The sequence below is a fragment of the Canis lupus genome, chromosome 7, assembly GCF_003254725.2.
Source record: "Canis lupus dingo isolate Sandy chromosome 7, ASM325472v2, whole genome shotgun sequence".
Classification (NCBI taxonomy): Eukaryota; Metazoa; Chordata; class Mammalia; order Carnivora; family Canidae; genus Canis; species Canis lupus.
This window is the reverse complement of record NC_064249.1, coordinates 52,847,634-52,861,175: the sequence shown is the minus strand read 5'-3', so window position 1 is coordinate 52,861,175 and position 13,542 is coordinate 52,847,634. Positions and strand designations below refer to the sequence as shown.

Sequence of the window (13,542 nt, the reverse complement as noted above, 5' to 3'; positions counted from 1 at the left end):
TCAATGAAGGGCACAGGGGGAAATTTTGAAGTTACAAAATTGAGACTTCCATTCTTATAAGACTGTGGGAATGTGAGGATTGTTAATAGGGTACTTGCCAATAGTAAATTAGTATTTGCCATCAGAGACATGAATATCATGAATAGATCAATAATATTTATTGATATTGTTAACTACTAATTCTGTGGTTAACAATTTACAAATGCATTATAAATAATTCCTAATCATGCAGAGCAAATAACTACCTGTTGCAAGAAATAATTACTGCAGTTTAATTCACCTCTTTTCTTATGGCTTCATAGCAGAGAGATTGACCAGGCCTGTAAAAATGATTTATAGAAACTTAACAAAATATTACTGTTTACTTGTTGATCATATTTCACAAGCAATACTGCAGGTGTTATTATTTTTTTAACTTGTGAGAATGTAGGAAAGCCTTGTATCACCATAGGAATAGTATGTGATTGTGCATGGCCATATATATGCTTGCACACCTACGTGCACATGCATACATGTATACAGGATCATATCATACTGTGTTTAGAAACATCTTTTTTTCCTATGAAGCCTTTTTTAAAATGTCATATAAAAAATTAGTAAAACAAAATGTCATATATTAAGAAGGTATCCTAAACATTCAGAAAACTCTCTTCCAACTCAGAAATTTACTAATCTCCACTCCCAAAATGTTCTTCATTGTGTCCAACCTAAGTCTCTCACATTTTTTTAAACTTATACTTTTCTCACATTGTGCTTGTCCCATGTTGTGTGTTCTTTTTCTGTGTCACTAGCACATATCCACCCAAGTTAAAAGACATGATATTTCAACTATGTCATAAGCCAAAAATGACTGCAATTTCTCCTCATCTTTGTGTGTGTGTGTGTGTGTGTGTGTGTGTGTTGTGGATCCCATAGCATATCACATCAAAGACTTTATTGGCTATATTTTTGCCACTTGTAGAGTCTCAACATGTAGTCAGGGTTTGTGGTAGCTTGTATATAATGCAAACCCTAACATGCTACCATTTTGAATTCAACTTTTTTATTTGTTGTGATCTACAGATCATTTTCCTGTGTAAACTTATTTTTTCATTTATACAGTTTGGTTTTCCTGCCTGAGTATGTTCTTCTGCATTCTTTTCTGCTAAATAGCATTCCGTTCAGCTCTGATTAAGCACTCCATTTAACTCATTTTCATCACACAGATAATGTGTGATAGCCCATCATAAGTCATATTGGTCAGTTTGCTTGTTGAATTTTAAGCATATCTTAGCATGTCCATAGAGTCCTTTAATTGGAGGAGCACTCAATCTAATCATTAGTTAAGAATGGTTTTTAGCTTTTTTAATGATTAGGGGAAAAAAGAATATTTCATGAAATGGAAAAGTTACTTTGAAATTCAAATTTCAGTGTCCACAAATAAAGTTTTACTGGACCATTAATTTATGTATTATATCTTGCTTTCACACTACAAAAGTGGAACTGAGTAGTTATGGCAAAGACCATACAGTCTACAAAGTCTAAAATGTTTGTCTTCTGGCCCTTTACAGAAGAAGTTTGCTAACCTTTTCTGTAGAACTATGAAAATGAACAAATTATAGCCACATGCCATATCATGTATAAACTTTACAGTTATAATGTTGGGTAAAGAAGTCAGACACAAAAGAATGTATTTCATATTATTCCATTTATACTTTTTTAAAAAAACAGGTAAAATCAAAATCTGGTATGGACTTTAAAGCAGGTAAGTATTAAACAGGGAAGTTATTCCCATAAAAGTCAAGATAGTCATTCCCTTGGACAGGAGAGGTAGAGAGTAGTGATTGTACTGCACCATCAAGGATCTTTTGTATACAGGCAACATTCTGTCTCTCAGAAGGTGGTTCACATTGGTGGACATTGTCTTGTGATTATTCACTGAGATGTTTATATTTGTTTTGTGCACTTTTCTGTGTCGTATTTCATATTAAAGAAAAATGTTTTTAAAAAAAAAAAAAACGAAACAAAGAAAAAATTAGTGTTTTAAAAAGCTACATCATGGAGGGATACCTGGATGGTTCAGTTGGTTGGGCATCGGGCTCTTGGTTTTGGCTCCAGTCATGATCTTAGGGTCATGGGATCAAGCCCCTTGGTAGGGGTCTATGCTCAGTGGGACGTCTGCTTGTCATTCTCACTCTCCCTGTGCTTCTCACACTCTGCCCCTCCCCCTCTAGCTCTCTCTCAAATAAGTAAATAAAAATCTAAAAAAAAAAATAGGCTACATCATGGAATAATGGAAGACTAAAGATTTGGAACACATTCCCATTTATTACATATAGTGTTGGTGTGATCTTGGGAAAGTTGTGTTGATTCATTGAACCTCATTTTCTCTTTAGTGAATTGGTAACTATAATAACTAGCTTACAGAGTTGTTATTAAGTTACAAGTTGAAGGGGATCCCTGGGTGGCGCAGTGGTTTAGCACCTGCCTTTGGCCCAGGGTGCAATCCTGGAGACCCGGGATCGAATCCCACGTCGGGCTCCCGGTGCATGGAGCCTGCTTCTCCCTCTGCCTGTGTCTCTGCCTCTCTCTCTCTCTCTCTCTCTCTCTCTCTCTCTCTCTCTCTCTGTGACTATCATAAATAAATAAAAAAATTTTTTTAAAAAGTTATAAGTTGAATATGCTTGTAACTATGCTATTTTTAGCATAGCACACAGTAAACTGAGTTAAGAATGGCCAAAATGACAAAGTTTTCTGGGAGTATGTTATGCATTCATGGTCAATGAAGGTGAACATTTAGAGCCAAGTTCTCTCATCAGAAAGAATTTGCATAAAGTTGTCTTCCCTGACCTTCATTTTTCATTTCTCATCTCAGTTCTTTAAAAATTATTTTGAATTATAGGGGCACCTCAATGGCAGTCCATTGAGCATCTGCCTTTGGCTCAGGTCATGATCTCAGGGTCCTGGAATCAAGCCCTGCATCGGGCTCCATGCTCAGAGGGCAGTCTGCTTCTCCTCGTCCTTCTGCCTCCTCCCCTCTGCTTGTGCTCTGTCTCTGTCTCTCTCAGATAAATCAATAAAATCTTTTTTTTTTTTTAAGTAAAAAGATGGGATGCCTGGGTGGCTCAGCAGTTGAGTGTCTGTCTTTGACTCAGGATGTGATCCCAGGGTCCCAGGATCGAGTCCCATATTGGGCTCCCTGCATGGAGCCTGCTTCTCCATCTGCCTATGTCTCTGCGTCTCTCTGTGTGTCTCTCATGAATAAATAAATAAAACCTTTTTTTTTTAAAGTAAAAAGATAAAAATTATTTTGAATTATTTAAAAGTATTGGTTTCACCAAGCACATAACAAAACAAGATATCCAAATGGCTAATAAGCATATGTCAACTACTGTCACTACATATCAGGGAAATGCAAAATAAAATCATAGCAAGATTTCAGTACACACCAGATTGGCTTAAAGTAAAAACATACTATCATGTGTTAGTGTGGGGAGCTCTTTCTGCCCACAGGTCCTGTCCCTGTGCTTTAATAAAACCACCTTTTTTGTACCATCCTCCCCAAAGAAGTGTTAGTGTGAATATGAAGCACCTAAGACTCTTTTACTGTGCTGGTGGAGATGTAAAATAGAACGACCACTCTGGAAAACTTTTATTGGCTGTTTCTGTGTCAAACAAATGCCTACCCTGTGCCTGAGAGAAATAAATACATATGTCTAAAAAACGACTCATATAATGGGGCTTCTGGGTGGCTCAGTTAATTAAGCGTATGACTTGATTTCAGCTCAGATTATGATCCCAGGATTGTGAGATTGAGCCCAGTGTTGGACTCCGTGCTGGGCATGGAGCCTGCTTAAGATTCTTCCTCATTCTCTCCCTCTGCCCCACCCCCTCTTAAAAAAAAAAGACATAATATTGCTAGCAGCTTTGTTCATAGTAGCTCTAAACTAGAAACAACCTAATCCAATAAAAGAATGAATAAACAAATGTTGCTATATTCACACAATGAAATTCCTTGAAGCAATAAAAAAGAATTAACTATCAGTACAGGCAACAACATAAAAGAAGCTCAAAATTATGTTGAGTTTAAGAAGCCAGCAGCAACAGGGACACCTGAGTGATTCAGTCAGTTGAGTGTCCAACTCTTGATTTCAACTTGGGTCTTGATCCCATGGGTGGTGAGATGGAACCCAATTTTGGGCTGTGTGCTCACTTGCACAGTGTCCTTGAGATTCTCTCTCTCCTCTTCCCCTGCCCTCTCCTCACCTCTCCCTCTTAAATAAATAAATAAAATCTTTAAAAAAAGACTTCTAGCTTTTAAAAAAGAAGAAGCCAGCCACAAAAGAATAGCATACTTTATGATTCCAGTTGTATGAAGCTAAACATGGGCAAAACTAATCTGTGGTCATAGAACTGAGATTAATGGTTACCTCTGGGAGTGTGACAATGTTGGTTTGACTAGAAGTGGCACAAGGAACTTTCTGGGGTAATGATGATTACATGGGTATATGCAAATGTAAAATTTCATCAAGCTGTACACTTAAGACCTGTGCATTTTAGTATATGTAAATTGTGCCTCCGTTAAAAAAAAATTCTATTGGTTCCTAAATTAGTGTTATATATCTGAAAAATTCATAGCAAACCCATATGCCAGAGATTGCAGTTTGGAATTTGTTAGTTTAAGCCTTAGTTAAAAAGAGGTTACATTTGTAAACATCTCATAGAAAGGATGGAGCATCAACTCCAGAAAGAAAAACACATCTGTTTCATTCAGGCCCATTGTGACTTCCATGTGTCCCAAAGGCAATATTTGTCTCAAGCTCACTATAAAATAACTTAATTTCTTATATTCAGATTCTAACAGACAGTTACTCTATTTCTTCTCTCTTCTTTTTCTTAGTAGTACATAATTCAGCCTAATCATGGATTCTGATTTTTGTTTCTGGTTTTCTTGGTCCATAACCCAACTTGACTAATACAATCAGTCCCTAGTTACAATGTGCAAGCCCCAGTGCCGTACACCCAGAGAAGTAAATATAACTCCTGACCTCAAGGATTATTGAGGCAGAGAAGTTAATGATAACAACAGTAGTAATAATTCTAATAGGAAACATGGTTTGAATACTGACTTTAGCTAAGGCACTGTCCAAAGCTCTTTATGTGAATTATCTCATCCAGTACAACAACCCTAAGAGGCAGTGCAAAATGTCAGAATAAGACTGACATCTTTTGTATGAGGACAAAGATGAAGAACCTCTCTATTATCTGAAGCATATCAACTCTGGCCCAACCTACAAACCTCACTGCAGCAAAATAAAGCTAAATAACTGAACTCATTCTCTTTAGAAGTAATCTGTTGTAACTGCATGTCTCTTGGAGATCTTACCTTCCCCGCACACACCCCCTATAATATTCTTTTTGAAAAAAGTTTGGGTAAGCATAAGGGGTTTTTTTCCATTTTGTAAATTAGTACCCTTATCAGTTGACACCCTTGATAACTGCCCATCTGACCACCATTGAGGTCATTGAGGTCACTGATGAGAAAACTGAGAGTCAGGAAAGTTGAGTAATGTGCTTTGTTTTGTATTGCTGTGTAAGAAATAACTATAAATTTATTAGTTTAATACACATTTATTATCTCACAGTTTCTGTGGGTGATGAGTTCAACATAGGTTAGTTGGATCCTCTGCTCAGAGTCTTAGAAAATTTGCAGTCAAGGTGACAGCTGGGCCGCCTTCTAATCTGGAGCTCTGGATCCCCTTCCTTTTTTTTTTTTTTTTTTAATTTTTTATTTATTTACGATAGTTACACAGAGAGAGAGCTAGAGAGAGGCAGAGACATAGGCAGAGGGAGAAGCAGGCTCCATGCACTGGGAGCCCAACATAGGACTCGATCCCCAGTCTCCAGGATCGTGCCCTGAGCCAAAGGCAGGCGCTAAACCACTGCGCCACCCAGGGATCCCTCTGGATCCTCTTCCAAACTCACATGTATGTTGGCAGAATTTAGTTTCTTGCATCTGTATGATAGATACCTCATTGTTAGCTGGAAACTGCCTTCTGCTCCAGACATCATTACTGATTGACCTCCTTCATTGATCCTCCCACATCACGTTAGCTTATTTCTTCAAGGCCAATCTCTAACATTAGGGAGGGTACTATACCCTTTTTTAAAGAACTTACTTAAACAGTAACATCCCTTTGGCCATATAGTGTAGCATAATGATGGGATTCATATCTTGTCATGTTCCCAAAGACTACCCACCTCAGTGGGAGGAGATAATACAAGGTGGGCACACTAAGAAGACAGGAATCTTGGGGACCATCTTAGAATCCTGCCTACCAATATGCACAGTCACCTATCAGGTAATTGGGAATTGCTGGTAATTGCTCTCTTTGAGCAAAGTATGCATCAAAATCATTAAGTTGAACTACCTCTCAAAAACAGAAAAAGTTAACTACCAAAAAATTTTTAATATTCCGAATACATAATTTAACAATTAGTACCATTAACATAAGTATCAGCTGTATCAATACCTAAAAATGCACATATGTAAATAATGTTAAGGAACAAAAATAAGACTATAAAATAATACATGCTATTGCTGTGTTACTAATACATGGATTAGGGAGGAAATATATGATAGTTGATTTAAGTTTACAAACCTTTAAAAAATTTACCTGTAATTTTTTAAGTATAATAATTCTATAAAAAAATAGCTTACCATACAAAGTAGCAGATGATAAATGTCAAATATTTGTTTTGACAGTGCTACAGAAGTTCAGTGTAGGGCAGCCCTGGTGGCTCAGTGGTTTAGCGCCACCTTCAGCCCAGGGCATGGTCCTGGAGACCCAGGATCAAGTCCCGCGTTGGGCTCCCTGCATGGAGCCAGCTTCTCCCTCTGCCTGTGTCTCTGCCATTCTCCCTCTCTCACTCTTTCTCTCTCTCTCTCTCTCTCTCTCTCATAAATAAATAAATAAATAAAATAGTTTTTTAAAAGTTCAGTGTAGGGGAGACTAATGTAGACTAGAGTTTTCCTTCAGTTGTAAAATAAAGTTAATTTTTATGAGGTAGTTTATCATGAATTTTATCATAAGTTTCTTTTCTGTGGCATGCAACCTATTCAGTGTCATTTGCTCAGTATAAAGGATTGGATGTCCTCTTCCCAAATGTGGCTCCTCATTAGAATAGAACTCCTTTAGTATTGCTGTATTAATTCAAAATCTTAAGAGTGTTAGAAGAAACATGGTGTTGCTGTATATCTGCTGACACTTTTTACCAATCAGTTCATCATTTGCAACTATTGCAAAGTAAATTGGCAGGATTTTTTTCTCCTTTATGTTAAGGATCTCAATTTTTCACTTATTCCATGTCCCTAGAATAAGATAAACATCTGAACTGTTTATGAGTTCTAATTTAAAAAGAAGTTGTGGTAGACTGAATAATGGCCCCCAAACATGCCCATGTCCTAATCCCTAGAACCTGTGAATGTCTTTTTATATGACACAAAGGATTTTGTATGACAAGAAACTTTATAGACATGATTAAGTTAACAATCTTGGCGAGAGAAAATTATCCAGGATTACCTGGGTAAGCCCATGTTATCAAAACACTCCCTATAATAGGGACACGGGAGGAGTCAGATGTCCCATGATACAGATAAGTGGTTGTCAAGGTGTGTTCCCAGATGAGGAGCATCAGTATCATCTGGCAACTTCCTAAAAATGAGCTTCTCCAACCCTGCTGCAGAATTCCTGAATTCCTCTGGGGATGAAGCCCAGCAATTCACATTTAACAGTTCCTCCAGGTGATTCTGATATATGCTAAAGTTTGAGAATCACTGATCATAAACTAAGTTTTGCTCTCCTTAATAGAATAGGCTTGAGGCTAAAATACTGGGAAAGCTAACTCTATTGGCCTGCCAAAGGTGATTTGCAACTACTTCCTTTCTGTGTGAGTTGTATCAGGCTATAATCACTTGAACAGCTTAATTGAAAAATCACTTATGTTTATAGCTGAAATTAAATATGTTTTGTATTTAAATAACTGCTTTTGATTAGAATCATATTTTTTGGAAAGTACTTGGTTTTATCTGTGTGCTATAAAGATATTTATAAAAACTCATCAAATCTCTAGCAGTAACTAACATCCTATTCAGTTTAAGATGAAATGTTTTACATCAAATCCTGTTGTGTGTAATGTGTAATGAACAATCAAAGGGTATTACAAAGGGCGGCTGAATGGATTTCTTGCTTAGTATTTAGAAGTAAACATTTTGAGACATTACCTTTTAATGCTTTTGCCTCTTCTCAAAGTTGATTTTATATAACCTTTATTATTTGCTACTCTTGTCATCTTACTTAGCAGCAAATAGCAACATTTTCTTTTTCTCATCCTTATGGATAGACTGAAATGTAGATTGTTTCAAAATGGTTTTAGCTTTGTGGCACATGTCTGTTTAGCTCTGTGAATACTATCATTTATTATTTGAGAAGGCAAAACAACTTTGTTCTGGTACAAATATATCATTGATTTCTGAAAAGCCAAAAGAACTCATTTCAGTGTGCTCTTACTTAACAAATGATCTTGTGGTTCCTTCTAGGTATCCAATAGGAAAAGCACTCTTCAGTCCTCAGCTATGGAACTGGATGGTTCCTACTTGAGTGTAGCCAAATCACAAACCTGTTATCAAAACAAGGAGAAGCCTAGGTCTGCAAACCAGGACTCAGCTTCAGAATCCCTTGTGGAGTTCAAGAATAATTCTTTGAAACCAGCAGACTTTCATTATTCCAAAGAGGATCTAGACAGGATGCCATCAGAGACCAGAACATGTGATTATGGATCCCCAGGGAGAAGATTAGTAGATGCGGTCCCTATAGAGAAGGCTCCACCAGTGGAACTAAAGATGAAAGAATGCCACACCCTGAAGCCTACTCCATCCAGTCAGTGTTGTGGTCATAGACTTTCTGAAAATGCAGATCCTGTTCATGAAAGCCATCCTACACGCATGGCCCCTCAATATTCCAGAACACATCTGGAATCATGCAGTTATTGTGGGCTTTCCTGGGATTCCCTGATGCATGGTCAAGGGACACAGAAGTCTAGTGAAACCGATATCAAAAAGCAACTCTCAGAAAACAGAAGGCAGCAACTTATGCTTCAGAAAATGGAGCTGGAAATTGAAAAAGAGCGCCTTCAGCATCTGCTGACCCAGCAGGAGACAAAGCTTCTCCTAAAACAGCAGCAGCTTCATCAGTCTCGACTGGATTACGATTGGTGAGTCTTAGTTGTTCTTTCAGCAATGTCTGTAGCTTGGAGAGCACAGTGTTAATAAAATAATTGTTGTGCTACTATAACATTTGCAAAGGAACAGAGGTTCCTCAGAGTCTTGGCTTGCTCAAGATGCATACTCACCAGGACAACTAAGTAAATTCCACTATCTTCTTTGGAAGACTTGGAAAATTACCTTGTTCTTCCAAAATGTTAGCTTGATGTATCTACTTCTGAACAGTCCATTGTAACTTTCTCAGGATTCCAAAAAGAATATTTTAAAAAGATATTATTATAAAAAATCCTTTGCTATTTGAGATCATTGTAGAGAATTTTGGGCATTAGGTAAAAATTTGAGACTTCAGAATGTGGAATCAGATTGTGAAATAGAGTGATTAACTGTCACCATTCCATATTTGTCTATCCCCCGTAATATAAAATATAACAGATGATAGCCTTTCCAGTTCAACCGTTTCTCATCATGAAGCAGAACCTATTCAATAACCAATTCTTATAAATGTACCCGCATTTAAACTTTTCCTCCCTTAACAATTCTTCCCTAAGAACAGTGCTTCAAAAACTATATTGGTATTTTGAGATTATATAGCAGCATCAAAAAGTTTGCTATCTTAATTTATCCAAGCAAAATTAGTAATAAATCAGACTAAATTATATTTTAAACATAATATGACATTTATGTCCTTTTTTTCAATTTTGTCTTTAAAAAATAAATTATAAGTTTTCATAAGGAGGTTCTTGTATATATCCCTGCCATTTCCTTCTTAATCAAACTTAGATTTCTTCCTTTGTACTCATTCATATATCTTATACAGACACATATATCCTATACATATCTAGTATGAATATCATTTACTTTTACTTTTTCATTTTCTCTCAAAGATTCCACCCAATATTTTTTAGATTCTAATTTCCTTGAGAGTTCCATCTTGACATTTTTCTGTTAGTGTAATACTTTTCTTGGAACCAGAAATGCTCTTCCTCTTTCTCTTCATTCATAGTCAGACAGTTCCATTTTTCATTGTTGAAAGTTGGAGGCTTTTAACGTAACTGAAAATGAAGGTTCTTGTAACAAGATTATCACCAAACACCAAAAGGTTGCTTCAGTTTTATGACCCCAGTCTCTAATCCTCCAGTTAATGTGTAGTCTCTCCTGACAATATATTTAACAAACACTTATGGAATGCGTGTGATAGGTGAGAAATGGTTCTAGGCCCTTAGGATATAAAAATGAATCAAATGTGGTCTTTAAAGGGGGCACAGTCCAACAGGGGAAAATGGATAATTTTGGGATAAGTTTCGGGTTCACTTGAACAGCACTGTTTATTGGAATAATGCTACATAATGACAGCAAATAGACATTGTGTTCATTTGAACAGCACTATTCATTAAAATAATGCCACATAATGACAATAAAGTCTTTATTGTTCTCTTGATCATCTAGCTTAGATGAGAACTATGAAAAAGTTTTTGAGCAAGTTTTGTTTTATGTATAAATTGGAAAAGTTTATACATACTTATAGAACTTTTATAAACTTTTTTATTGGGGGGGATCCCAGGGTGGCTCAGCGGTTTGGCACCTGTCTTCAGCCCACGGCGTGATCCTGGAGTACCAGGATCAAGTCCCACGTCAGGCTCCCTACCTGCATGGACTCTGCTTCTCCCTCTGCCTGTGTCTCTGCCTCTGTCTCTCTCTCTCTCGAATAAATAAATAAAATCTTATTTAAAAATAAAATAAACTTTTTATTTTTAAATAATTATAGATTGACAGGAAGTTGCAAAAATACTATGGAGAGCCCCACCTTGTTTTTCCCTGTGGCTATGTCTTACATACCTCTAATGCGTTATCAAAATTGGCAAATTAACATTGGTACAATGTATGTGTCTAGCTCTATGCCATTTTTTCATGTGTGTATACTTGCATTACCACCACAGCGATCAAAATACAGAACTATTTCATCACAATCAAGATTTACTTTTTACTACCCCATTTGAGTTGCCCACCCTTTTCTACCTCCATTATCCCTAACCCTTGGAAACCACTAATTTCTTGTCTATAGCTTTGGCATTTTGAGAATGTTTTATAAATGGATTTATACAGTGTGTGAACTTTTGATATTGGCCTTTTTTTACTCAGTATGATGCTCTTGAGATACATCTAGGTTGTTACATGTATTGTGCCTTTTGATTGCTGAGTAGTTGTCCATGATATGGTTATACTATGATGTGTTTAACCATGTATCTATTGAAGAACAACTTGGTTTTTTGTCTGTTACAAAGAGAGCTGCTATGTACATTTTTATACAAGTTTTTGTGTGAACTACGGTTTTAATTCCTACAAATAAAAAACTAGGACTGTGACTGGTAAATCACATGATAAGCGTATATTTAATTTAAAAAAATTAAATGTACGTTTAGGTTATACTACATTTAGTATAAAATACTTCACCAGCAATGTATAAGGGACTGTTTCTCTATATCCTTACCAGTATTTGGAATTGTTACAAATTTTTATGTTGCCTGTTCTACTCCATGTATAATGATATTTTGTTGTGGTCTTAATTTGCATTTCTCAAAAGGCTAATGATGTTGAAAATCTTTTTATTTGCTTATTTTTACCTTCTTCCATCTTTTGGGGTAAATTGTCTCTTTAATAACTTTTGTCTATATTCGTATCAGATTGCTTAATGTTTTTTTAGTGTTGAATTTTGAGAGCTTTTTCATATATTCTGGATACGTCCTTTCTCAGATATGTGGATTGCAAATATTTCCTCCTATTCTGTAGCTTATCCTTTTAATCTCTTAACAGGATCTTTCACAGAGCAAAAGGTTTTAATTTAATGAAGTTTAATTTATCAATTTTTTTCTTATACATTATATACAGTTTTTAATCATGAATGTTGAATTTTCTCAACTCTTGTTTATGCATAAATTGATGTGATCATGTGATTTTTTTAAATTTAACCTACTAATATGGTAGATTACATTTATTGATTTTTGAATATTGACCTAGTGTTGCATCCCTGGAAAATAAACCCCATTTGGTTATAGTGTAAATACTTTTTATTTATTACCAAATTTCATTTACTATTATTTTGTTAAGAGCATTTGCATCAATATTGGTGAGGAATTTTGGACTGTATTTTTTTTTATGCTGTCTTTGTCTATGGTATCAAGGTAATACTGGTCTCATTTATTTATTTTATTCATTTCTTTATTATTTTCTTCCTTTTGCTTGCTTTGGACTTAACTTGCCCTCCTATTTTTAAATTCCTTAAGGTGGGAGCTTAGATTATTGGTTAGAGACTTTTCTTCTTTTCTAGTGGAAGCTTTTAGTGCTATACATTTCCATCTCAGCACTGTTTTAAGTATGTCTCACAAGTTTTGGTATGTTCATGTATTCACTTAGTATAATGTTCCTCTGGGTTCATCCATGGTATTGCAAATGACAGAATTTCCTTCCTTCTTATAACTGAATAATATATATATTTTTATATGTCTGTTTCTATCCATTTATTTGTTGACAGACACTTAGGTTATTTCCATTACAAGTAACACTGAGAGGAACATGGGAGTACAGATATTTCTTCAAGATACTCACTTCATTTCCTTTAAATAGATACCCAGAAGTAGCATTGCTGGATCATTTGGTAGTTCTGTTTTTCATTTTCTTGAGAAATCTCCGTACTATTTTTCATAATGGCTGTACCAACTTACATAAACACCAACAGCGTATAGGGATTCTCTTTTCTCCATATCCTGCCCAATATTTGTTACCATTTTTTTTCCTTTTTTTTTAATATTTTATTTATTTATGACAGATACAGAGAGAGAGAGAGAGGCAGAGACACAGGCAGAGGGAGAAGCAGGCTCCATGCACGGGAGCCCGATGTGGGATTCGATCACGGGTCTCCAATATCACGCCCTGGGGCAAAGGCAGGCGCCAAACCGCTGCGCCACCCAGGGATCCCTTTTTTTTCCTTTTGATCAAAGCCAACCTACAGGTGTGAGGCAATATCTCACTATAGGTTTGATTTGTGCTTCTGTAACAATTAGTGATACCAAGCGTCTTTTCATGTACCCATTAGTTACTCATGTGTCTTCTTTGAAAAAAATGTCTTTTAAGTGCCTTGGCCAATTTTTTAATTGGGTTATTTGGTTTTTTGCTGATGAGTTGTGTAAGTTCTGTGTATATTTAGAATGTTAACCCCTTATCACCCTTGTCATATATATATATAATTAACCCCATGCCATATATATAATTTGCAAAAATTTTCT

The 13,542-nt window shown here is 36.0% G+C and overlaps 1 protein-coding gene across 19 annotated transcripts in view; it reads left to right on the top strand.

Moving 5' to 3' along the window:
• KIAA1328 (KIAA1328 ortholog) overlaps positions 1-13,542 on the top strand; it is a 373,028-nt gene that overhangs the window by 219,842 nt on the left and 139,644 nt on the right. For all 19 annotated transcript variants that reach the window (XM_025429035.3, XM_049112695.1, XM_025429030.3 and 16 more), the window contains one exon: positions 8,579-9,252. In XM_025429035.3, coding sequence (XP_025284820.1) covers positions 8,579-9,252 — 674 coding nt within the window. The remainder of the gene's footprint in view (positions 1-8,578; positions 9,253-13,542) is intronic.